This window comes from Oryctolagus cuniculus, chromosome 3, assembly GCF_964237555.1.
Source record: "Oryctolagus cuniculus chromosome 3, mOryCun1.1, whole genome shotgun sequence".
NCBI classification, from domain to species: domain Eukaryota; kingdom Metazoa; phylum Chordata; class Mammalia; order Lagomorpha; family Leporidae; genus Oryctolagus; species Oryctolagus cuniculus.
This window is the reverse complement of record NC_091434.1, coordinates 174383359-174409627: the sequence shown is the minus strand read 5'-3', so window position 1 is coordinate 174409627 and position 26269 is coordinate 174383359. Positions and strand designations below refer to the sequence as shown.

At 45.4% G+C, this 26269-nt stretch overlaps 1 protein-coding gene and 1 non-coding gene across 2 annotated transcripts; both read left to right on the top strand.

Annotated features, from left to right (window-relative positions):
- Window positions 1-366: 366 nt before the first annotated feature.
- On the top strand, window positions 367-24502 carry ZNF212 (zinc finger protein 212). Its single transcript, XM_008258051.4, has 5 exons — window positions 367-533; window positions 19700-20089; window positions 20216-20342; window positions 22343-22432; window positions 23188-24502. Exons 1-5 carry the CDS (start codon window positions 510-512, stop codon window positions 24045-24047), a joined length of 1491 nt encoding a protein of 496 aa, XP_008256273.2. The 5' UTR covers window positions 367-509; the 3' UTR covers window positions 24048-24502.
- Window positions 7901-8007, top strand: LOC127491870 (U6 spliceosomal RNA). Its single transcript, XR_007920803.1, has one exon. It is a non-coding gene; the product is annotated as a U6 spliceosomal RNA (small nuclear RNA).
- Window positions 24503-26269: the final 1767 nt, after the last annotated feature.

The following is a 26269-nucleotide window of genomic DNA, read 5'->3' as shown; positions in this document are numbered from 1 at the left end:
GTGAGGGACGGAGCTGGCACTCAAAGAGAGTAATGAACATGAGCACTCCCGGCGCGCGCAGGTACTGTTCTAAGTACTTGACTTGAAATGGTTCATCGTGTCTGCACATCTCCGTGAGCTAAGTATGATTATTATTTCCTAAGGAGACAGAAGTAGGAGAAGCTCAAGGCATGCCCCCGGCCCATACCTAGTTAAGTGGAAGTCCAGGCTAGCGGGTTTGTCCTAAATTCACAACTTGCCTTCGAGTTTGAGGGACTGAGTCCTTTTTCCATTTTGTGCCACGATGCTCTCCGCCCTCCGGCCGCACGGGGGCGCGATGCAAACCCAGCGCGGTGAGCACAGGCGGCGGAAGCCGGTCTTGGGCCGGGCAGGGCCCGGCTCCCAGAATGCACCTTGTGTCAACACGGCGGCTGAGGCGACTTCCAGGAGCGTCTGGGCCGTCTCGCTGACTGGAACGCAGCCTGAGGGCTATCAGGCGGGGCTCGGGGCGTTGAGAGGCGACTGGAGCCATGGCGGAGTCGGCACCTGCTCGGGTAAGAGGCATGGTTTCGCGGATCCGCAGGCGCGTTCGGGATGGCGGAATCCTTGCCCGGGGTGGGGCTTCGCGGTCGGGACTCGGACGCGGACTGGGTGGCGAGGGGCTTCCAGCTGCTGAGAGTAAGCGCGGACCCTCGTCCCCGCCACCCTCAGGCTCTGCCCTGTTCCTCCCGGGCTCCTTTTGTGCGGGGTCCGAGCCTCGACGCCGCGCGCCCTCGCCCAGGACCTTCGCCGAGGCTCGCTCCGCGTTACCGGGTTCGTGACTGCCCACACATTGTCCCTCGCTGCCAGGAGAGAGCGCGTTTCCAGAAGGGCGCGGTGGCGCGGGGTGTAAACTCCGGGTCGATTTTAGGCACTCGTGTTCCCCTCTCTGGCCCTCTGTGTCCCTGACGGTGACTAGAGAGAGCTGGGCCGGGGATGCCTGAGGTTCCTTCCAGCCCCGGCATCTCAGTCTTCCAGAAGAGTGGTTGATAATGTACGAGGGTCGCGTATGGAGAGGGCAGGTGGCGTTGAATCGTTCTGATGCAGAAACGCTTTCAGATGCATGTGAGGGCTTTGCGGAAACGCTGGGCTGCCGAGATGGTGGGCACTTTACCATGAGGAAGGTGCGCGGTGTTTGGTTCTTGCAGGAAGTGGATAAGTGAGGGATTTGGGGGAAAAAAGGAAAAAAAAGTGAGAGATTGAAAAACCTAAAGAATACTGTGTTTGGTTTCAAGGAATTTACCAGTTAAATTGGGAAGACAAGGCACAGGGGTTGGCAATATTTACCTCATCTGACTCCTTTAAAGTCAAAGAGTTGGCTTTTCCTTAAGACCAAATTAATGCCAGGGTGTGGCAGGAGGAACCTTCTAGAATGATCTTTTCACGGCCATCTACAGTCAGCTGACCTTGTTAAGAGGAAGCATTAAAGCCCCACCAATGGGGCCGGTGCTGTGGCTTAGCGATTGAGCCACCACCTATATGGCATCCTGTATGGGCACCGGCTCCATTCCTCAGGGAAGAAGCTGCTGGCTTCGACCTGGCCCATCTCCAGCCGTTGCGCCATTTGGGGAGTGAACTAATGGATGGAAGATCTCTCTCTCTCTCTCTCTCTCTCTCTAACTTTGCCCTTCAAATAAAATAAAAAAATCTTTAAAAAATCCACCAAAATAAAAAATTGCACTTTAAGTAACTTATGGGTTTGTCACTGTAGAATTTAATTAAGTCTTTAAGTATATATGTATTTTAAAGACATTTATTTATATGAAAAGCAGAGATACAAAGAGGCAGAGACAGGGAGGGAGGGAGGGAGGGAGAGAGGTCTTCTATCTGCTGGTTCACACCCTAAATGGCCGCAACAGCTGGAGCTGGGCCAATTGGAAGCCAGGAGCTTCTTCCAGGTCTCCCACACGGGTGCTGGGGCCCAAGGACTTGGGTCGTCTTCCACTGCTTTCCCAGGCCATAGTGGAGAGCTGGATTGGAAGTGGAGCAGCCGGGACTTGAACTGGCTGGTACCCATATAGGATGTCGGCACTGCAGGTGGCAGCCTTACCTGTTATGCCACAGTGAGGGCCCCTCTTAAGTATATATCTTCGTTTGTTTGTTTTTAAAGAAAATATGTTAGAGGCGGAGAGAGAGATTGTGAGACCATCTGCTGGCTCATTCCCCAGCATGTCTGCAGTGGTCAGGACCGGGCCAGGCTGAAGCTGGGAGCCTGGAACTCAGTCCAGATCAGGCACAAGGGTGGCAGGGACCCAACCACTTGAGTCACCACCTGCTACCTTCCGGGGAGCTGGAGTCGGGAGCCAGAGCAGTAAATGGACCCAGGCTCTCTGATATGGGATGTGGGCCTCTTATGTGCAAGGCCAAATGCCTGCCTCTCTTTAAAAATATTTCTGTTGTCAGGCATTATTTCTTCAGATAAGGATTCAGGTACCTCTCGTTTAACTGTATGACCAAGTAGGTGCCCTGATGAGACAATTGAAAATGCTAAGGAAAAAACCCACATAAATGTATTTTAGATGTATGTTTTAAAGAATACTTAGAGCCCAAAAGCTAAGTGAAAGAGGGAACTTATGAAGTGAGCATAGGGACTGGCGTTGTGCCTTAGCGGGTAAAGCTACCACCTGTGATGCTGGCATCCTATATGGGCTCCGGGTCGAGTCCTGACTGCTCCACTTCTGATCCAGCTCCCTGCTGATGTGTCAGGGAGAGCAGTGGAAGATGGCCCCAGTGTTTGGGCCCTTGCCACCCACATGGGAGGCCTGGAAGAGGTTCCTCGCTCCTGGTTTCAGATTGGCCCGGGTCTGGCCATTACACCCATTTGAGGGAGTGAACCAGTGGATGGAAGACCTTTCTCTGTAACTCTGCCTTTAAAAAAAAAAAAAACAAAACAAAACAAAACAAAAAAAAAAAAACAAAAAAAAACAAAAAAAACCCAAACAAACAAACAAAAAAAACCAGCAGATTTCTGAAGCCTGAAGCCAACATTGAGAACATTGGCTGAACATTTATTCATCTTTGGTGTTTATGACGTCATGCATCCTAGAAAATAGAAGACAAAATAGAGCATAGGGTAGAGAGTCCAAGAAGAAGTCCCCTGCCCCAGTCCCGTAAAGCTGAGACTTCAAAGGGCAGCATTCTGTGTGAGGGTGAACTGAAAGTAAGCTCTTACCCCAGGTGATTGTAAATAAAATTGTATTAAAATTTGATACTGAGAGATGGGTATGAGGTGCCCATTGAGAAATTATGGTGAGCCTCTTGTGGGTTTGTTGCCTGAATTCACACTTCTTAAATAGACCAAGAAACCTCAAGCCAAGGGTTTAAAGTAGAGCCATTCACTAATAAACATAAAAAACACAAAGAATTGTCGTGTAACTCAGACTTCAACTACTACAGATAAAGTTTCAAAAAGTATGAGTTCACAATAAAAAAATTTAACAACCAAGCAAGAAAAATCATCAGGAAAAGCCAGTAAAAATAATGGACAATGAAATTAGACCCCCAGAGATTTCAGATATTGGAATTATCACGCATAGAATATTAACTAAGTATGTTTTTTTTTTTTTAAAGATTTATTTATTTATTTGAAAGGCAGAGTTACAGAAAGGCAAAAAGAGAGGGAGAGAGGTCTTCTGTCCGCTGGTTCATTCCCCAGATGGTCACAATGGCCAGAGCTGCGCCAATCCAAAGCCAGGAGCCAGGAGCTTCTTCTAGTTCTCCCACGTAGGTGCAGAGGTCCACTGCTTTCTCAGGCCATAGCAGAGAACTGAATCAGAAGTGGAGCAGCCAGGACTCGAATCATCACCGATGTGGGATGCTGCACTGCAGGTCTGCATCTGCACTGCAGGCGGCTTTACCCATTGTGCCATAGCACCAGCCCCTGAAATAACTATGGTTAGTATATTTAAAGATAAATGAAAGAATGAAAAGTATAATAAAGGCCAAGAGACTGTAGTAATTAAAAAACATTATTTCATTGTTGTAAGATGAAAGAAGCAAAAAAATAATTAAAATTAAAAATGTAAGAAAAAATTTAAAAGACAGGGAACCTTAATCAACACTTTAGATATATTGTGATAAATAGTGAACTGGTTGGTAGAGCTAAAGAAATTACCCAGAAAGCAGCCCGAAATAAAAGAGAGAGATGGAAAACATGAGAAGTAAGAGATATGGAAAATGGAGTGAGAAAGTCTGATGTTCGTTTAATTGGTATTCCAGAAGGAAAACACGTACTCTCTGTATTGGAAGCTATCTATATTTTAAAATTTGTATTTATTTATTTATTTGTAAAGGGGAGAGAGAGAGAGAGAGCACTTCCATCCCCTTATTTACTTTTCAAATGACCTCAATGGCCACAGCTGGGCCAGGCCAAAGCCAGGAGCCAGTAACTCCATCAGGGTCTCCCATGTGGGTGGCAGGGACCCACGTACTTGAGCCATCATCTGCTGTCAACATAATAGAAGATTTTAACACAACCTTAGTATTTTGTCAATTAGTAAGGGGATAGCATATCCAGTAGAGCTTGCTTGCTTTCTTTTTTTTTTTTCCCAACAGAGCTTTCTGAGGTGATGGAAATATTCTCTTCTGACTAGTACTATGTTGCTGTTGGACACTTGAAATATAGTTAGTATGACCAAGGAACTGAATTTTTAAATTTTATTTAATTCATTTAAATGTAAACAACCATGTGTGACTAGTGGCCATTATGTTGGAAACACAGGTACAGAAGAGATAATTAATTTTTATCCATGTATCTATCAATATGTAATGTCAGTATATAAATATACAGTGAAGACAAAAGAAAGAAACAAAAAAACCTGTTGGGAATGATGGTATGTTCATTCACCTATCTGTTGATTGATGCTGGCTATAGACGGGGACCTTAGGTGGAGTTCCTGAAGGGAATACCTCCATGTAGCCCCTCCATGTGCATGGGGGTTCCTCAAGTGATTCCAGTACCAGCCTGCCTGTGATTTGCCCCATTGGACACAAAGTAGAACAGAGACAGATTGTCCCTACCAGACCCTCTTTTTACTCAGATTCGCGAGCAAAATAAATATTGTTGTCTTAAAGCCACTATATTTTGTGATTAGTTGTTAAATAGCAGAGGATGGTTAGAAGAGTTACCTAGGGAATGTGTAAAATATCAAAAGATGAGGTGGGCATTTGGCCTAGCCGTTAGGATGCTGGTTGGGTTTGAGTTTTGGCTCTGCTCCCAATTCTAACTTCCAGCTAATGTGCAGTTTGGGAGGCAGCAGGTGATGGCTCAGGTAGCTGGCTCACTTCCGTCCGTGTGGAAGGACTGGTACAGGGTTCTCAGCTCCTGGCTTTAGCTGGTCAGATCATTGTGGACACTTTGGGAGTGAAGCAACTGATGTGAACTCTGTTTCTTTCTGCCTCTCAAATAAATAAACATTTTTAAAAATGAAAGATACTGAAAATACTTTTTAAATGAAGTGGCATGTTATGTGTATGGATTGAAACATTTTATCCTAGAGATGTCATTTCCCTGATTTATCTGTCAGTTTGATGCAATTTCAGACAAACTCCAAAGATATTTTAGGAAAACTCTTCAAGTTTGTAGAATAACAGTGGGCCAAAAACTGGTCAAGAAACATGTGTAAATAAGAAAGTGGGACTTGCTTTACCACATTTCAGTAATGATCATAAAACTGTGATCATTAAGATATCAGAAAAAAATTGAAGTAACAGAAAAATTGACACATAAAACAGATTAAAAATGCCAGAGACAAGCTAAGTATGAAACTTGATTCATGACAGAAGATAAATAACATTATTGATAGGGAGTAAATGATGGAGTTTTCATTAGCTACTGTTAGGTCTGTTGATTTCCCACATGAAAATTGGGCCTTACTCTGCACACAAATATCTATTTCTTTTTTAAGATTTATTTATTTGAAAGAGTTACACAGAGAGAAGGAGAGGCAGAGAGAGAGAGAGAGGTCTTCCATCTGCTGGTTCACTCCCCAATTGGTAGCAATAGCCAGAGCTGTGCTGGTCTGAAGCCAGGAGCTTCCTCTGGGTCTCCCACGCAGATGTAGGGGCCCAAGGACTTGGGCTATCCTCTACTGTTTTCCCAGGCCATAGCAGAGAGCTGGATTGGTAGTAGAGCACTGCAGGTGTTGGCTTTACTTGTTATGCCACAGTGCCAGCCCCAAGAAGATATTTTTCAGTAACCCAAAGGCATATGGATAAAATACTTGAGCAGATAATTGACCAAATGGAAATTAGAAGGACCAGTAAACATAAAGATGTTATGTTTGGCATTATCTACTTGAGATCATGGTGCATACATACCCTGTAACTCAACAGTTTCCTTCTTGGAACATCTTTGTCAGTTTGTGTCTGCTAGCAACCATGCATATCCTGTTCATCCTGGCACTGTAAATAATGACAAGAAATGGTGCAATAGAAACAAATTGTGGGACACCAGTACAATGAATATTATAGAGCAGTGAAAATTAGTTAATTACAGCCACAGTCAACAACAGAATATTTCGAGGAGTTGTGGATGAATGATTCTGTTTACATAAAATGTCCTAGGACATGCAAAATGGAAGAATATGTTGTTACGGAAATGTGGTAAAAACTTGGAAAAAGGCAATTAATAGTAAAAAATAAAAGTCAAAACAGTTCAGAGGGTCACATAAAGGACTTCAGTGATTATATATATATTTTAAACTGGTGGTTACATGAACAGTTATCAGTACATTTTATGTGTTGTAAGTATTTTTTTTTTAAGATTTATTTATTTATTTGAAAGGCAAAATTAAAGAGAGGCAGAAGCACAGAGAGATAGAGAAGTGTTCCTTCCATTGATTCACTCCCCAGATGGCCTCAACAGCTGGACCTGGGTTGATCTGAAGCCAGGAGCTTCTTCTGGGTCTCCCATGCTGGTGCAGGGGCCAAGGACGTGGGCCATCTTCTACTGCTTTCCCAGGCCACAGCAGAGAACTGGATTGGAACTGGAGCATCTGGGACTCGAAATGGCACCCATATGGGATGCTGGTTCCACAGGTGGAAATTTAGTTTACTACATCACAGCACCAGCCCAAATAGTTATTTTTAGAAAGCATTTATTTATTTATAATTTTATTTGGAAGGCAGAGCGAGGGATCTTTCATCTGTTAGTTCACTCACCAAATGCCCACAACAGCCAGGGGCTGAGCCAGTCTGAAGCCTGGAGCCTGGACCTCAGTCCAGGTCTCCCACATGATTGGCAGGAACCTGTTACCTGCTGCTGCCCAGGGTATGCATTAACAGAAAACTGGAATCAGAAGCAGAACTGGGACCCAAACCCAGGCACTCTGGTATGAGATGCAGGGATCCCAAGTACATGGTAACTACAGTGCCAAATGTCCACCTCCAATTGATTTTTTTTGTTATTGTTGTTATTATTTTTTAAAAGATTCACTTATTTATTTATTTGAAAGAGTTACAGAGAGAGAGTAGAGAGAGAAAGATGGAGAGAGATCATCCATCCACCGTTTCATTCCCCAAATGGCTGCAAAGGCCAGCGCTGGGTCAGGCTGAAGCCAGGAGCCAAGAGTTTCATTTGGGTCTCCCATGTGATTGGCAGGGGCCCAAGCACTTGGACCATCTTAGACTGCTTTCCCAAGTGCATTAGCAGGGAGCTGGATCGGAAGTGGAGCAGCCAGAACTTGAACCGGTGCCCATGTGGGATGCCAGCGTCGCAAGCAACAGCTTTTACCTGCTGCACCACAGCACCAGCTCCCCCAGTTGTTTTTAATGAAAGAATAAAATACATCTGTCGCCTTCCCAGTCACCTAAATGTATCCCATGTTAACAATTGTTTGGTAAATATCTCTCCAAACCTTTCTGTATGCTGAAACAAACATATGTGCTTGCTTTGGCAGCACATATACTAAAATTGGAATGATACAGAGAAAACTAGCATGGCCTCTGCACAAGGATGACATGCAAATTCGTGAAGCATTCTATATTTTTGTATATTTATAAGTAAAAATGGTACAGTATTAAATGATCATTAACCCTCAAAAAAAAAAACATATGTACTTACAATTTCTCTTCTTTAAGAAAACTGGATCATAATGAAAAATATATTTCTCTAAAAGTTTGATAGTTTTAACCTATTGATATATGACGAATGCTTTTCCAAGCCATGCATACAGGTATAACTCATTCTTTTAAAATTTAGGAAGAGTGTATATCCGAGACAGCATTCTCATTTACTACAGGTTCACTCCCTAAATGGCCTACAAGGCTAGACTGGGCTGGCTGACCTAGGCCCTGGTAACTCAATCAAGGTCTCATGTGCATGGCAGGAACCCAGTTACTTAAGCTATCACTGATGCCTCCCAGAGTTTGTGTTAGCAGGAAGCTGCATTAAGAAACAGCCCTATATTGAATGCAGGTAGTCCAACATGAGACCCAAGCATGTTTACTGCTAGGCTAAAAGCCTGCCCCTAACTCAAGTCTTTTAAGTGATTGTATAATGCTGTGCTTGATTGTGTCATAATTTATTTAACCATTCCATTATTAATAGATATCTAGGCCGGCGCCATAACTCACTAGGCTCACTAGGCTAATCCTCCGCCTGCGGCGCCAGCACCCCAGGTTCTAGTCCTGGTCGGGGCGCCGGATTCTGTCCCGGTTGCCCCTCTTCCAGTCAAGCTCTCTGCTGTGGCCCGGGAGTGCAGTGGAGGATGGCCCAAGTCCTTGGGCTCTGCACCCGCATGGGAGACCAGGAGAAGCACCTGGCTCCTGGCTTTGGATCAGTGTGGTGCGCCGGCCGCAGCTGCCATTAGAGGGTGAAGCAATGGAAAAGGAAGACCTTTCTCTGGGTCTCTCTCTCTCTCACTGTCCACTCTGCCTGTCAAAAAAAAAAAAAAAAAAAGATATCTAAGTTATTTCCAGGTTTTGACTGTTCCAAAAAGTATTACCAGTAATCATCTTTTCATGAGTGTCATTAAGTACTAATACCAGTTATTTTTGTAATAAATTCCTTAACTGGGATTGCTAGGTGTAAGAGGTTTTTTTTTTTCTTTCTTTTTAAAAAATATTTATTTATTTATTTGGAAGGTACAGTGACAGAGAGAGAGAGACCTTCCACTGGTTAACTTCCCAAGTGACTACAACAGCCAGGAGCCTGGGACTTCATCTTCCACATGGGTGGCAGGGGCTCAAGTGCATAGGCCATCCTCCACTGCCTTTCCAAGCTCGGTAGTAGGAAGCTGGATCAGAAGTGGAACAGCTGGGGCTCACTCTGATATGGGACGTCAGGGTTGCAGGCAGCATCTTAATCCACTGGGCCTCAGTGTTAACCCCACGAATGAAAGCATTTTTAATTTTAATGACTTTTAAAATCTTTTAAAAAGATTTATTTTATTTATTTGAAAGCATTACAGAGTGATGTAGAGACAGAGAGAAGTCTTCCATCTGCTGGTTCACTCCCCAAATGGCTGAAACAGCTGGGGATGGGCAGGCCGAAGCTGGGAGTCAGGATCTTCTTTCTGGTTTCCCACATGGGTACAGGGGCCCAGGGGCTTGGACTGTCTTCCACTGCTTTCCCAGGTGCATTAGCAGGGAGATGGATCAGGAGTAGAGCAGCCCCTATTGAACTGGCACTCATGTGGGTTGCCAGTCCCTTTAATGACTTTTTGAATTCCCTTCCCTAAGAGTGTTATGAAAATGTCAGTTTACCACATCAGGATCAGTTCTGAATGTTATTCCTTGTGTCTGTCTTTCATGCTGGTCAATCTGTTGGGTAAAAACTAGTTTCAGAGGTCAGCATGTGGCACAGCAGGTTAAGCCACTGCTTGTGACACTGGTGTTCCATATGGGAGCACCAGTTCAAGTCCTAGCTGTTGTGCTTCTGATCCAACTCCCTGCTAATGTGCCTGGGAAAGCAGCAGATGGCCCAAGAGCTTTGCCCCTTGCTGCTCATGTGGGAGGCCTAGATGGAGTTCTGGCTCCTTGCTTCTGCCTGGATCAGCTGTTGAAGCCATTTGGGGAGTGAACCAGCTGATGGATGATCTCTTTCTCTGTCTCTTCTCTGTCACTCTGCCTTTTGAATAAATAAAATATTTTTTTAAAAGTTTGTTTCAGGGGCCCGTGCTGTGGCATAGTGGGCTAAGCCTCCACGTGCAGCACCGACATCCCATATGGCTACTGGTTCTAGTCCCAGCTGCTCCTCTTCGATCTAGCTCTCTGGTATGGCCTGGGAAAGCAGTAGAAGATGCCCCAAGTACTTGGGCCCCTGGACCCATGTGGGACACCCGGAGGAAGCTCCTGGCTTCTGGCTTTGGATTGGGCCAGCTCTGGCCATTGTGGCCATTTGGGGAGTGAACCAGTGAATGGAAGACCTTTCTCACTAACTCTCCTTCTCTCTGTCTATAACTCTGCCTCTCAAATAAATAAATAAATATATATATATATTTTTTTTTTTAGAAAAAAGTCACTTGGTTTTCTATACATTCCTCACTGATTATCTTTCCATTGTTTATCAAATTGCCTCTGTTTCTACTTTCTTTTTTTTTTTATTTTTATTTTTTGTTTATTGACAGGCAGAGTGGACAGTGAGAGAGAGAGACAGAGAGAAAGGTCTTCCTTTGCCGTTGGTGCACCCTCCAATGGCTGCTGTGGCCGGCACGCTGCGGCCGGCGCACTGCGCTGATCCCAAGGCAGGAGCCAGGTGCTTCTCCTGGTCTCCCATGGGGTGCAGGGCCCAAGCACCTGGGCCATCCTCCACTGCACTCCCTGGCCATAGCAGAGAGCTGGCCTGGAAGAGGGGCAACCGGGACGGAATCCGGCGCCCCGACCGGGACTAGAACCTGGTGTGCCGGCGCTGCAGGAGGAGGATTAGCCTAGTGAGCCGCGGCGCCGGCTTTCTGTTTCTACTTTCATGAATGATTTCTAGTCCACAGTTTTATTTTTGGGTTATTAATTTTTTTTACTTTATATCCTGCTATCCTGTTTTTAAATAAGATTTTTTTTAAGGCGGAGTTAGAGAGAGGAAGAGACAGTTAGAGATAGAGATCTTTCATCTGCTGATTCAATCCTAAGATGGCCACAATGGCAGGGCCAGGCTGAAGCCAGGAGCTTCATCTGCATCTCCCACGTGGGTACAGGGACCCAAGTTCTTGGTCCATCTGTTGCTGCTTTCGCTTGTGCATTAGCAGGGAGCTGGATTGGAAGTAGAGCAGCCAAGACATGAACCAGTGCCGACATGGGATGTCAGCATCACAGGTGGCAACTTAACTCACTGAGCCACAACACCGGCCCCTTATATCCTATTTAGAAATATTATCTCCCTGATTGCTTTTAGATTTTGTTTATGGTATCTTTTTCTTTTTAAAAAAATCTTTATTTTTATTTTTTTTTTAATTTTTATGTATTTATTTGAGAGGTAGAGTTATAGACAATGAGAGGGAAAGACAGAGAGAAAGGTCTTCCTTCCATTGGTTACAGTCCAGGTGGCTGCAATGGCTAGAGCTGTGCCGATCCGAAGCCAAAAGCCAGGAGCTTCTTCCGGGTCTCCCATGCGGGTGCAGGAGCCCTAGCACTTGGGCCATCTTTTACTGCTTTCCCAGGCCATAGCACAGAGCTGGATTGGAAGAGGGGCAGCTGGGACTCTAACCGGCACCCATATGGGATGCCGGCCCCAATGTTTATGGTATCTTTTATGACAGTTAATGTTTCCTCCTACCTTGATATTCTAAATCCTATTTATCAAGATGCAATTTATATACTGTAAAATTCACGTTTAGTTATATACAACCATATGTACAGGATGTGTTTGGTGAATTTGTCATGTGACCATTATAGAATGTACTTACATAAACTAATAGTATAACTTTAAAAATTTTTTTTTTACTGGGGCTGGCGCTATGGCGTAGCAGGTAAAGCTGCTGCCTGCAGTTCTGGCATCCCATATGGGCACCAATTCGAGTCCCGGCTGCTCCACTTCCGATCCAGTTCTCTACTATGGCCTGGGAAAGTAGTAGAAGATGGCCCAAGTCGTTGGGCCCCTGCACCCACATGGGAGACCTGGAGGAAGCTCCTAGCTCCTGACTTCAGATCTGCACAGCTCCGGCTGTTGAGGCCATCTGGGGAGCGAATCAACGGATGGAAGACTTCTCTCTCTCTCTCTGCCTCTGCCTCCCTGTAACTCTGCCTTTCAAATAAATAAATAAATAAATAAATCTTTAAATATATATATTTATTTATTTAAGAGCTGGCATTGTGGAACAGCAAGTTAAACTACCACCCATGATGGTGGCATCCCATATCAGAGCACAGGTTTGAGTTCTGGATCTCTGTTTCTGATCCAGCTCCCTCCTTATGTGCCTGGGAAAGCAATGGAAGGTGGCCCAAGTGTGTAGGCTCTTGCTACCCATGTGGGAGACCTGGATGGAGTTTGAGACTCCTGACTTCAGCCTGACTCAACCTGAGTCATTGCAGCCATTTGGGGAGGGAACCAGCAGATAGAAGATCTGTCTTTCTGTCTCCAACTCTCTATCACTCTGCTTTTCAAATAAATAATTATTTTAAAATATTTTATTTATTTCTTTGAGAGGAAGAGTTATAAACAGAAGGAGACAGACAGAAAAGTCTTCATCCGCTGGCTCACTCCCCAAATGGCCACAGTGGCCAGAGCTGAGCCAATCGGAAGCCAGGAGCTTTCCAGGTCTCCACATGGGTGCAGGGGCCCAAGCACCTGGGCCATCTTCCACTGCTTTTTCAGGCACACTAGCAAGGAGCTAGATTGAAAGTGAATCTGCAGCCAGAGGATTAGCCTACTATGCCACAGTGCCAGCCTCTAAAATCTGGAACCAGACAAGGATGCTCACTTTGACTATTGCTATTCAATATAGACCTGGAAGTTTTAGCCAGAGCTGTTAGGCAAGAAAAAGAAATAAAAGGGATACAAATTGGGAAGGAGTAAATCAAACAATCGCTATTTGCAGATGACATGATTCTATATATAGGGGATCTGAAAGACTCCACTAAGAGACTATTGGAACTCATAGATAAGTTTGGTGAAGTGGCAGGATATAAAATCAACACATGGCCTGCGCCGCGGCTCACTTGGCTAATCCTCCACCTGCAGCACCGGCACACTGGGTTCTAGTCCTGGTTGGGGCCCCAGATTCTGTCCCGGTTGCTCCTCTTCCAGTCCAGCTCTCTGCTGTGGTCCGGGAAGACAGTGGAGGATGGCCCAAGTGCTTGGGCCCTGCACCTGCATGGGAGACCAGGAGGAAACAGCTGGCTCCTGGCTTCAGATCGGCACGGTGCGCCGGCCGTAGTGGCCATTTGGGGGGTGAAGCAATGGAAGGAAGACCTTTCTCTCTGTCTCTCTCTCACTGTCTAACTCTGCCTGTCAAAAATAAATAAATAAATAAATAAAATCAACACACAAAAATCAATAGCCTTTGTATACACAGACATTGCCACAGCTGAGAAAGTACTTCTTAGATCAGTCCCATTAGCAATAGCTACAAAAACACATAAACAACAACAACAAAAAACCCAAATATCTTGGAATGAATCTAACCAAGGACATCAAAGATCTCTACAATGAGAATTACAAAACATTAAAGACAGAAATAGAAGAAGACACAAAAAAAGGAAAATTCTTTCATGTTCATGAATTGAAAGAATCAATATCATCAAAATATCCATACTATTGAAAGCAATTTACAAATTGAAAGAGATCCCATTCAAAATACCAAGGATATTCTTCTCAGACATAGAAAAAAATGCTGCTGAAATTCATATGGAAACACAGGAGTCCCAAAGTAGCTAAAGCAATCTTATACAACAAAAACAAAGCCAGAGGTATCATAATACCAGATTTCAAGACATACTACAGGGAAGTTCTAATCAAAACAGCCTGGTACTGGTACAAAAACAGATGGTTAGACCAATGAACAGAATAGAAATACCAGAAATCAATCCACGCATCTACAACTAACTTATCTTTGACAGAGGAGCTAAAATCAGTCCCTGGAGCAAGGACAGTCTCTTTGACAAATGGTGCTGGGAAAACTGGATCTCCTCATGCAGAAGTGTGAAGCAAGACTCCTACTTTATACCTTGTATAAAACCTCACTCAAAATGGATTAAAGACCTAAATCTATGACCTGATACCATCAAATTATTAGAGAACATTGGGGAAACCCTACAAGACATTAGCATAGGCAGAGTTCTTAGAAGAGACCCCAGAGGCAGAGGCACAGGCAATCAGAGCCAAAATTGACAAACGGGATTACATCAAATTGAGAAACTTTCTGTACTGCAGAAGAGATGCTCAGCAAAATGAAGAGGCAACCTGCAGAATGGGAGAGAATATTTGCAAACTATGCAACTGATAAAGGATTAATAACTAGAATATATAAAGCGATCAAGAAGCTCAGCAACAACAAAACAAACAGCCCAATAAGAGATGGGCAAAGGACTTAAACAGGCATTTTTTAAAAGGAGATCTAAATGGCCAACAGACACGTGAAAAAATGCTCAAGATCACTAGCCATCAAGGAATTGCAAATCAAAACCACAAGGATGTTTCACCTCTTCCCAGTTAGAATGGCTTTCATACAGAAATCAACAAATAACAAATGCTGATGAGGATGTGGGGAAAAAGGTACCCCAGTCCACTGTTGGTTGGAATGTCAACTGGTAAAGCCACTATGGAAGACAGTAGGGAGATACCTCAGAAGTCTTAATATAGACCTATCATATGACACAGCCATCCCACTCCTGGGAATTTACCCAAGGGAAATGAAATCAGCATATGAAAGAGGTATCTGTACCCTTATGTTTACTGCAGCTCAGTTCATAATAGCTAAGACATGGAATCAACCCAAATACCCATCAGCTGAAGACTGGATAAAGAAATTATGGGATATGTACACCATGGAATACTACACAGTAGTTAAAAAAAAAATCAGGCCAGCACTGTGGCCTAGCGGGTGAACGCCCTGGCCTGAAGCGTGGGCATCCCATATGGGCGCTGGTTCAAGACCCATCTTCTCAACTTCCAATCCTGCTCTCTACATTCTTTTTTTTTTTTTTTTTTTTTTTTTTTTTTGACAAGGCAGAGTGGACAGTGAGAGAGACAGAGAGGCTGTTGGTTCACCCCGCAATGGCCGCTGCGGCTGGCACACTGCAGCTGGCGCACCACGCTGATCCGAAGCCAGGAGCTTCTCCTGGTCTCCCATGCTGGTGCAGAGCCCAAGGACTTGGGCCATCCTCCACTGCATTCCCGGGCCACAGCAGAGAGTTGGACTGGAAGAGGAGCAACCGGGACAGAACCCGGCGCCCCAACCAGGACTAGAACCTGGTGTGCCAGCACCGCAGGGGGAGGATTAGCCTAGTAAGCCGCGGTGCCAGCCCCAATCCAGCTCTCTGCTATGGCCTGGGAAAGCAGTAAAGATGGCTCAAGTCCTTGGGCCCTGCACCCGCATGGGAGACCCAGAAGAAGCTCCTGGCTTCGGATCGGTACAGCTCCAGCCATTGTGGCCAACTGGGGAGTGAACCATTGGATGGAAGACCCCCCCACCCCCCGCCTCTCTGCCTCTCCTCTCCCTGTGTAATTCTGACTTTCAAATAAATAAATGAATTTAAAAAAATCCGGTCATTTACAACAAAACAGATGAAACTGGAAAACATCATACTCAGTGAAATAAGCCAGTCCCAAAAGGACAAATACCATATGTTCTCCCTGAGCTGTGATACCTAATAGAGCACCTAAAAGGTAATCTGTGTAAGTGAAATTGACATTTTGAGAAGCAATGGCTTTAAACAGCCCTTGTCTCAACTGTTGAGGAACAGTTTTTTTCCCACGCTATTTGTTGAACTCTTTACTAAACATGGAGTTAATCACATTTGTATAAAATTAATTGAGAATAGATCTTAGCAAAAAAATAAGAATGGGAACAGGAGAGGGAGGAGAAAGAGGGGTGGGAAAGTCGATGGAAGGACGGTGGGAAGAATCACCATGTTCCTAAAGTTGTCTTTATGAAATGTATGAAGTTTGTATTCCTTAAATAAAGTTTCTGGGAGGAAAAAAATGATAAATAGAGCCAGAAGACACAGAGTTTTCCAGAAACTGATCCATGTATAAAATACGAGTGTTTTCTATGTAAAATATTGTCATTTAAATCAGTAGACAGCTGATAGGCTATTCAAGAAATAGTGCGGTAATAAATTTTTAAAAAATATTTATTTATTTATTTGAAAGGCAGAGTTACAGAGAGGAGAGATCTTCCATCCGCTGGTTCACCCCCTAAATGGCCGCAACAGCTGGAGTGGGGCCAATCTGAAGCCAGGAGCCAGGAACAACTTCTGGGTCTCCCACGTGGGTGCAGGGGCCCTAGCACTTGGGCCATCTTGCTGCTTTCCCAGGCCATAGCAGAGAGCTAGATTGGAAATGGAGCAGCCAGGGCTTGAACTGCACCCATATGGGATGCTAGCACTGCAAGCAGTGGCTTTACCTGCTTCGCCACAGCACTGGCCCCCAAAAATCTTTCTTAAAATTTTAATTTTAAAAGCAGGGTGTCTTCCATCTACTGGTTTACTTCCCAAATGTCCAGAACAGCTGGGGCTGAACCAGACTGAAGCAGGGAGCCCAGAACTCAGTTCACTTCTCCTTTGTGGGTGCCAGGGCTAATTGGGCCGTCTCCACTGCCTCCAAGGGTGTGCATTAGCAGGAAGCTAGGATGGGGAGCAGAGCAGATGTGAGTGTCCCAAATGTTGTGTTAACCACTAAGCTGAACATTCATCCGTGGGCATATCATGCAAAACAGCCATCATCTATGTGATCTGTCACTGGCTGAACTGCATTATGCCACATATTACTATAGTTCTAACCATCATATTACAAAGATAGAGCATATTTCCATCATCCCAGAAAGTTCCGTGGTGCCCCTTTATAACCAGTTTTCTCCTATCCCTGGGCCCTGGCAGCCACTGATCTATAGGTCTCATTTTTCTCTGTGTCATATAACTAAGGAATGAAATACATTATGTGGCCTTTTTTGTCTGGCCTCTTTCATGTAGCATGTTATTCACTTAGCATTTTAAGTAGTTCCTTTTTATTGTTGAGTAGTAGGTTATTGTGTTGTGTATTCACATACTGTTGGCTTAAACAACAGAAATGTGTTGTCTTACTGTTCTAGTGCATAGAAATCTGAAATCAGGGTGTCTGCAGGGTTAAAGTTCATGCTTTTTAAGAGGTTCATTCCTCTATCCTAGCTTTTGGTGGCCCCAGGCATTTGGTTTGTGGCAGCATAACTCCAATCTGACTCCATCTTCATTTGGCCATCTACTTCCTGCATTTGTTTTAATATCATCTTACCCCTTTGTGTCTGTGTCTAGATTTTTCCCTGTTTTGTAAGGCCCACCACAATAATGACCTCATTTTACTTGATTAGTTCTAGAAAGACCCCATTTCTAGATGAAGTCACATTCTGAGAGACTGGAAGATGGATCTTTAGCATATCTTTTTAAGATGGCATAGTTCAACCGAAAACATATGGGTGGGCAGTAATTTATTCAGCCATTCACTCATTGATGGGCATTTAAATTGTTTCCATCATGCTAGACAACTCAGAACAGAAGAGAAAAGAAACTTACTTGAACCATTCTTTCCAGCCTCTTGTGTGGAAGAGGAGAGAGATGATTCCTCTGCTCAGATCCTGATCTACCTGCCTATCTGAAAAAGAAATGCTAGCAAGTAACAGAAAGGAAAGAGGAGACTCTTTGAAAAGCTGGAGACGGAGCCAGCACTACGGCATAGTGGTTAAGTTGCTGCCTATGATGCCAGCATCCCATATGGGCGCCAGGTCAAGTCCTGGCTGCTCCAGTTCCAATCCAGCTCCCTGCTAATGTGCCTGGGAAGGCAGTGGAGTATGGCCCAAGTCCTTGGGTCCCTGCATCCATGTGGGAGACCTGGAAGAAGTTCCTGACTTCAACCTGGCCCAGCCCCAGCCTTTGTGGCCATTTGGGGAGTGAACCAGCAGATGGAAGATTTCTCCCTTTTTTTCTCTCCGTCTCTCTCTCTCTGGCTGTGCCTTTCAAATAAATAAAAGGAAAATCTAAAAAAAGAGACTTAAAGATTTCAAGTGAAAAGCAAAATAAATGTGATGCAGTAAGTTTATCCAATCTGTTGTTTCATTTGTATTTTAAATTAAATCTTTTTAGGGGAGGATATGCAAGCTTTTGTCACATATGTTCCACAGTGAATTAACTGAGTAACTTGAGTAGGTCAGGATCAAACTTTAAGTGTTCCGTTCTGTTCTAGTTGATTTCAATTTGTTCCATGTTTCTCTAAGACCGTGATGCTTGGCCAGCAGTTCTTGAGAGATATTTCCTCTCAGGGTATTGGGCTCAGTGTGCTTACTATTAGAGAAGCAGCCTTGAATACAGTGTGTGCCAGATGAAGGAATATGGAATGGGGTTGGGGAATGACATGAACATGTGGAGGGCAAAGAGAGTGAGAGGGCAGCTTTGGAAAGTCAGCCCCAGTGTTGGGTTTTAGTAATTTTGAGCTTTAACCACACTGGGACAGAGCATAAAAATGAGAATCAGAAGGAAAATGTCAGTAGGCTTAGTCAGATCATTACAGTAAATGTTTATTAATGGCTAGGGTGCAAAGAATGAGTTAGGTCTTGTAGGTTGGCCCTGTTGTGGAATTCTGTCTTTATTGGGAGCCACTGAAAGATTTTCATCAGAGGGGACATGATTAGCAGTAAAGCCTGGCAGGGATTTACGTGTTAATCAAATCGTCCAAAATAGCAAGTAGAAACAGACTGAAAGAAATGAACACATCTCATAGACTATACTAAATGTGAAACACATGGCACAAAACATGTAAAGGTCTCATTACAAAGAAGTGATACATGTTTGAGCGGTGGGTAACCTAAATACCCTGAGTCGATCAATACACATGGTGTGAATGCACCAGCACATCACACTGTATCCCGTAAAAGTGGACAGTTATTATCTGACAATTTTTAAAAATAGACTTGTATAAAAATGTACAATATGATTTCAATTTTGTTGAAAAAAAGCTTCTAGGAAGTACACCAAAGTTTTATTTCTGATGGTGATTATTTACATAATTTTTTCTTTTTACTGTTTTGTATCTTTTTTAAAAAAGTTTTTTTTTTTTTTTTTTATTTATTTGTTTGAGAAGTAGAGTTACAGACAGAAAGAGGGAGAGACAGAGAAAGATCTTCCATCTGCTAGTTTACTTCCCAGATGGCTGCAACGGCTGGAACTGGGCCGATCTGGAGCCAGGAGCTGCTTTCAGGTCTCCCAAGTGGGTGCAGGGGCCCAAGGACATGGGCCATCATCTACTGCTTTCCCAGATCATAGCAGAGAGCTGGATTGGAAGAAGGGCAGCTGGGACATGAACTGGAGCCCACATGAGATGCTGGTGCTGCAGGTGGAGGCTTACCTTACTACGCCACAGCACCAGCTCCTGGTATCTTCTAAAATCATAACAGTGCCCATATAATTTTCGGTATCAAAATTTAAAAAGAACATGCTTTAAAAAAAGAAAAATAGGCGAGAAGCTTGATAACTGTGAGCACTTCTGGACTTGGGCGTGCTTTCTATACTTGATGTTTGGAAATGACTTTGACTGACTGACCCTGTGTCTTTGATCTTTCAGCACAGGAGAAAACGACGCTCCACTCCTTTAACTTCTTCCACACCTCCTTCACAAGCAACAGAGAAAAGCTCATATTTTCAGACCACAGAGATCTCACTCTGGACAGTGGTGGCTGCTCTGCAGGCCGTAGAGAAGAAGATGGAGTCCCAGGCTGCGCGGCTGCAGAGCCTGGAGGGGCGCGCAGGCACAGCCGAGAAGAAGCTGGCCGACTGCGAGAAGACGGCCGTGGAGTTTGGCAACCAGCTGGAGGGCAAGTGGGCCGTGCTGGGCACCCTGCTGCAGGAGTACGGGCTGCTGCAGCGGCGCCTGGAGAACGTGGAGAACCTGCTGCGCAACAGGAACTTCTGGGTGCTGCGGCTGCCCCCGGGCAGCAAGGGGGAGGCCCCCAAGGTAGCTTCATTATCTCTTAAGTCAGCCAAGAAGGGAGCCAGGCCTTTATTATCCAAGCTTCTAAATTGCTGGCTTTTCCTTCCTGGATGTGTCAGGGTGCTCATTGTGTGCCAATTGTGATTTCAGATGTCCAGGTCGCTGGAGAATGATGGTGTCTGTTTCACTGAACAGGAGTGGGAGAATCTGGAAGACTGGCAGAAGGAGCTCTACAGAAACGTAATGCAGAGCAACTATGAGACACTAGTCTCTCTGAGTGAGTAGCAGGTCTCTCTCTAGAGCACTCTCTCAGATACCCTGAAATTCCTGGTGGGTAGCTTGTGGCTTAGACCATACCTGTGACTCTAACTGGCTTTGGATCATCTGTTGGCCTGTGCCAAGTGGAGAAACAGGCATCTCCAGTCCTCTCACATAGAGAAGTTTGGAAAGGCCTCAGATTTGTGCCTTTGTATTTCTTCTCTCTGTCGCAATCAGTTCCAGAGAATATTTACTAGTATTTTCATGCGTTGTGGTATAATATTGCTAGGGTTCCTTATGCTGTTTTTAATATTTAAGTCTGTTTGGGCCGGCGCCGCGGCTCACTAGGCTAATCCTCTTCCTTGCGGCGCCGGGACACTGGTTTCTAGTCCCGGTCAGGGCGCCGGATTCTGTCCCTGTTGCCCCTCTTCCAGGCCAGCTCTCTGCTATGGCCAGGGAGTGCAGTGGAGGATGGCCCAAGTGCTTGGGCCCCGCACCCCATGGGAGACCAGGATAAGTACCTGGCTCCTGCCATCAGATCAGCGCAGTGCGCCGGCCGCAGCGCACCAGCCATGGCGGCCTTTGGAGGGTGAACCAACGGCAAAGGAAGACCTTTCTCTCTGTCTCTCTCTCTCACTGTCCACTCTGCCTGTCAAAAAAAAAAAAAAAAAAAAAAATTTAAAAAAAAAATTTAAGTCTGTTTGATAAGAACTCCTTTGTTTTTTGTGTTGATTAGAGGTGCTGTCAGGGCTGTGCTGTGGCATAGTGGGTAAAGCTGCCTCCTGCAGTGCCAGCATCCCATATGGGCACCAGTCCTGGCTCCTCCACTTCTGATCCAGCTCTCTGTTATGGCCTGGGAAAGCAGTGGGGAATGGCCCAAATCCTTGGGCCCCTGCACCCATGTGGGAGACCTGAAGGAAGCTCCAGGCGCCTGGCTTCAGATCAGCCCAGATCTGGCTGTTGCAGCCATTTGGGGAGTGAACCAGTAGATGGAAAACCTCTCTCTCTCTGTCTGTCTCTCTCTCTCTCTGTCTCTCTCTCTGCCCCTGCTTCTCTGTAACTCTGCCTTTCAAAAAAATAAATCTTTAAAAAAAAAGTGCTGCCTAATATATTTAAATTTTTATATGTAAAGTATTATCTATTACATAATAAATGCATTTTGCTTGGTACACAAAATCTTTTAAAATGTTAAGTCCATGGAGGAATGTCAAGAAGGCCAATGTGGCAGGAGCAGAGTGAGGGGAAGTAGCAAATGGGCCAGAGAGGAGAGTGTGACCTTGATTATTTCCTGTCTGTCACAGTACTTACTTTACCTTGTTATAGTACCCTAGCAAGCCTGGAGTTAGATCTGAAAGGAAGCATTGACTGAACTTCAGCCAATACATGTGGAGAAATAGTGGTGGTGTTGGTGGGGATAGGAGAACGGCTCTGCAGTCTGTCTCCCTCCACCAAAGATATCCCTAATGAAGGAGCAGCAGCAGCTTCTTCATTAGAATAAGCCAGAACTTTCTTTTCTTTCTTTTTTTTTAAATAAAGATTTATTTATTTATTTATTTGAGTGACACAAAAAGAGAGGAAGGGACACAGAAAAAGATTCCATCTGCTAGTTCAGTCCCCAAATGGCTGCAATGGCCTTTGCTGAGGCAAGCCAAATTCAGAAACTAAGAACTCCATCTGGGTCGTCTGTGTGGGTGCAGGGGCCCAAGTGTTTGGGCCATCTTCTGCTGCTTTTCCTGGGCACATTAGCAGGGAGCTGGTTTGGAAGTAGAGCAGCCAAAACATGAATCAGTGCCCAATAATGGATACAACATCACAGGTGGCAACTTAACCTGCTGGACCACAACACTGGCCCAGCCAGTATTTTCTAATAGGGGAAAGTGGCAAGAATGGTAGCTGTTGAAGTTTGGAAAGTTATAGTTATCTACTCCCTGCCATCGGTCACCTGGTTCATTAGCCGTTGACCAGAATGAATGAGCTTTTATTTTCTCCTAGACTTAACTTGTACCGTTTTCAACCCAGAGGTCCTTGGCCAGCCAGAGGGAGAAGCGGAGTTGGGTACAGAGATGTTGGGTGACTTGGAAGAAGAAGGCCCTGGTGGTGCCCACCCACGTGAGTGTCTCCACCTTATCCTATCTTCCTATCCCACAGTTACCTCATAGCTCCCTATAGGCTGTAGTCCACTTTCCCACTGCCTAAACTGCCAAATACCTACTGTCAGTAATCTCTGGCATTTGCTTGTGTCGTCAGTTCATCACTTCTCTGTCTGTCTTAACTCTGCCACTCTGGGGTCTTTAAGACTAATGACCATATCACCCTGCATACCCTACAGAGCAGAGTGCTAACAGGCTGCAGTCAAACCCTGCTGGGGCCGAGAATGGGTGGGTCAGAGTGTCGGGAGGAAAGGAAATTCAGGGGAAGTGTTTGGAAGCGTTCATTTGTGGAGAATATGCAGGAAGAACAGAGCTTGATACATGAAATCGTAAGGTACGGCTTAATTTATTTTCCTTTAAGCATTCAAGTTTGTTATTTTAACACTACCTCAAATTAGTATAGTTGTTATAGTAGATTTTGTTATTTTTCACACATATTTATAGACAAGCCTGGAGAACTATCATTTACAACATTCTATAAGAGTGGTACACTTGGCTCTCTAGTCAACATGTCTGCTCACACACAAGTGCAGGTTTTGTTTTTTATGAGTTGTGGAACCAAGTCAGCCCTGTCCTGTAGATTGTCCTAATTCACTTGTTCCTGGGGTGCTTTGGTTTGAGCTCCTCTGAAATTCACAGGTGTTTGCTTGGCTCCAGAGAAACCAGTGGTGCTAGAATGTGATCTTTTTCAAATGTTGATCTTTTGCTTTGCAGCAGACGGAATCGTGCTCAGACAGGAGCTACAATACCAGCAGGAAGGCTCTGCAGATCTTCCTGGAGAGTTCTCGGGTGTCGCTGAAGAGCAGGCTTTCCTGAACCCAGAACAGACTGAACTCTGGGACGGTCAGGGTGGGTCTGTCTTCTTGGAATCAGGCCCTGGAGACTCTAATCTGGAGGAGCCTGTGGGCAGTAGAGACCCCAGCAGTGGCAGAATTCTGGGCTGCCCCCCAAAGCAGAAATCTCGTAGGCAGGTGCAACTGGGTCAGGAATGTGGGCAGGGCCTGAAGCTAAAAAGGGATGCTTCTGGCCCCTATCAGTGTTCAGAGTGTGAGCTCAGCTTCCGCTACAAGCAGCAGCTGGCCACTCATCTGCGGAGCCACTCAGGGTGGGAGTCTTATACAGCTGCAGAGCCAGTGGAGAGCCTTCGGCCCAGGCCACGCCTTAAACCCCAGTCCAAGAAGGCAAAACTGCATCAGTGTGATGTATGTCTGAGGAGCTTCAGCTGTAGGGTGAGCCTGGTGACCCATCAGCGCTGCCACCTGCAGGAGGGGCCCAGTGCTAGCCAGTACATCCAGGAGAGGTTCTCACCCAACAGCCTGGTTGCCCTGCCTGGTCACATCCCTTGGAGGAAAAGCCGGAGTTCCCTCATCTGTGGTTACTGTGGCAAGAGCTTCAGCCACCCATCTGACCTGGTGCGGCACCAGCGCATCCACACAGGGGAGCGGCCCTACCGCTGCACCGAGTGTGAGAAGAGCTTTGTCCAGAAGCAGCACCTCCTACAGCACCAGAAGATCCATCAGCGGGAGCGGGGTGGGCTGGCCTTGGAGTCTGGAAGGCCCAATGGCCTGCTTTAAGGGTGCCAGCCCCTCGCCCGTCTGGGGGGCGGAGGGGGGTGGCATTAGTCCCCCCAAGAGACACTGCAGAATCAAGGACTGACTCCTTCCTAAAGGGAGTTGTTTCTGACTTGCCTTCCCTAACCAAAACCAGGCCAAACCTAAATGCTTTGGTGAAAACCAGGTGGAAGAGGAGTCTGGGGCCAGGCCTTTCCCTGCTGTTGTGACCCTGCTGCCGGGGTTGCTATCTCTTTGGGCTCCTCAGGTTTCTGGTTTCGATTCCAGGCTGTCACTCATGGGTTGGAGTTGGCATTTTGACCCCATGGGGACTGGTGGCCAGTTCTAGGGCCTATACCAGTGTTTCCTGTCTTCCTGCAAGGTTGAATCAGGCCACAGGAGTGGGCAGATGCGTGGAAGAGTTCTGGGAAGCATTAATCTCCATTTCCTCCTCTTCTGTAGTCTCTGTTAATAATAAGTAGAAGAAATAATTTAAATGAACAGCTTACCTTGTTCTAAAGACCATTTTTTGGAATTAGATTTTAGTTGACTATATATATATATGTACATATATATATATATATATCCCAACACTTTAAATTGAGAAATTGTAGAAGTTGTTCCTAACATGGGGACTGGGCCTACCCTCTGGGAGGGAATAGTTTATGGGGCTCTTTTAGCCCACCCACACCTTCTTAGGCCAGAGAACAGGGGACACAGTGCTGGGCTCTCTCTTCTTGGGGTGCTTGGTGCTCTTAAATGGGGCTAATTGTCTCTAAAGGACCAAGGGGAAGAGAGTAGCATGGGTAAACCCAAAGCCCCTGCTAAGAGTAAAAATTCCTATAAAGTAGCTGAGGGTTCCATTCTTGTGGGAGTTTTGATGAGTCTCCAAGTCTCATCACACCCTTCTCTTCCTCTGCCAACCCAGTCCTGTGGTTCTACAGCCTCCTGGGATAGAAGACTACTTTGTTACTTAAGTTTGTTCAGCTTGTATCAGTGTTTGTTTGTTTGTTTGTTTTTGACATTTGTTCCTATTACAGCAGTCATCACTTAAAGTTGCTCAGATTACATTTGCCAAATCTGTGCCAGAGATGATGGAGAAAAAGCACACAGATGCTTGTCTCAGAAGTGTTGAATTCCTGCCCTGCTGTTGCTAGGGAGATGAGAATGGGTTCTTGGATCGCATTTGAGCATCCCCTTGGATGATTTGCCATTGCCTAGAATAAAAGTTGCTACTAGCAAAAACAAAAAAAAAAAAAAAAAAAAATCTGTTGTTTTTCTCTATTTGTCAAGAACATTCTCCTTGGGCTAAGGGGGAAGAGGTGCCTAACCAGGAGCAATGACAGAGAGGACTGAGCCTAATCTGCACTTTGACTTAAATTTAGGACAAGAAGAGGGTGTAGATGAGAATTTTAAGGGGATTCTTTCTGTAGTGATGGATAGCTAGAGATAATCTGAGTGTTGGTTATTGGGAGGTAAAATGGCTAGGTAAAATATGGCAGATAAGTGGGATAAGCATTTAGCCTAGCTGTTTTTTTTTTTTTTTAAGATTTATTATTTATTTGGGCCGGCGCCGCGGCTCACTAGGCTAATCCTCCACCTAGCGGCGCCGGCACACCGGGTTCTAGTCCTGGTCGGGGCGCCAGATTCTTTCCCGGTTGCCCCTCTTCCAGGCCAGCTCTCTGCTGTGGCCCGGGAGTGCAGTGGAGGATGGCCCAAGTGCTTGGGCCCTGCACCCCATGGGAGACCAGGAGAAGCACCTGGCTCCTGGCTTCGGATAGCGCGGTGTGCCGGCCACATCACGCCGGCCGTGGCGGCCATTGGAGGGTGAACCAACGGCAAAAGGAAGACCTTTCTGTCTGTCTGTCTCTCTCTCTCTCACTGTCCACTCTGCCTGTTAAAAAAAAAAAAAAAATTATGTATTTGAAAGTCAGAGTTACACAGAGGAGAGAGAGAAGTCTTCCATCCGATGGTTCACTCCCCAATTGGCCACAACAACCAGAGCTGCACCAATCTGAAACCAGGAGCCAGGAGCTTCTTCTGGGTCTCCCACATGGGTGCAGGGGCCCAAGGACCTGGGCCATCTTCCACTGCTTTCCCAGGCCATGGCAGAGAGCTGGATCGGAAAGTGGAGCAGCCGGGTCTCAAACCGGTGCCCATATGGGATGCCGGCACTTCAAGCCAGGGCATTAACCAGCTGAGCCACAGTGCCGGTCCTTATCCTAGCTGTTAAGACACCTATGTAT

Excerpts from the sequence above, each read along its gene's own strand:
- ZNF212 (XM_008258051.4), top strand. The coding sequence starts at position 510 with ATGGCGGAGTCGGCACCTGCTCGG. Across the intron at positions 20,343-22,342 it reads TGAGACACTAGTCTCTCTGA|AGGTCCTTGGCCAGCCAGAG; the intron begins GTGAGTAGCAGG and ends TTTTCAACCCAG. Across the intron at positions 22,433-23,187 it reads CCCTGGTGGTGCCCACCCAC|CAGACGGAATCGTGCTCAGA; the intron begins GTGAGTGTCTCC and ends TTTGCTTTGCAG.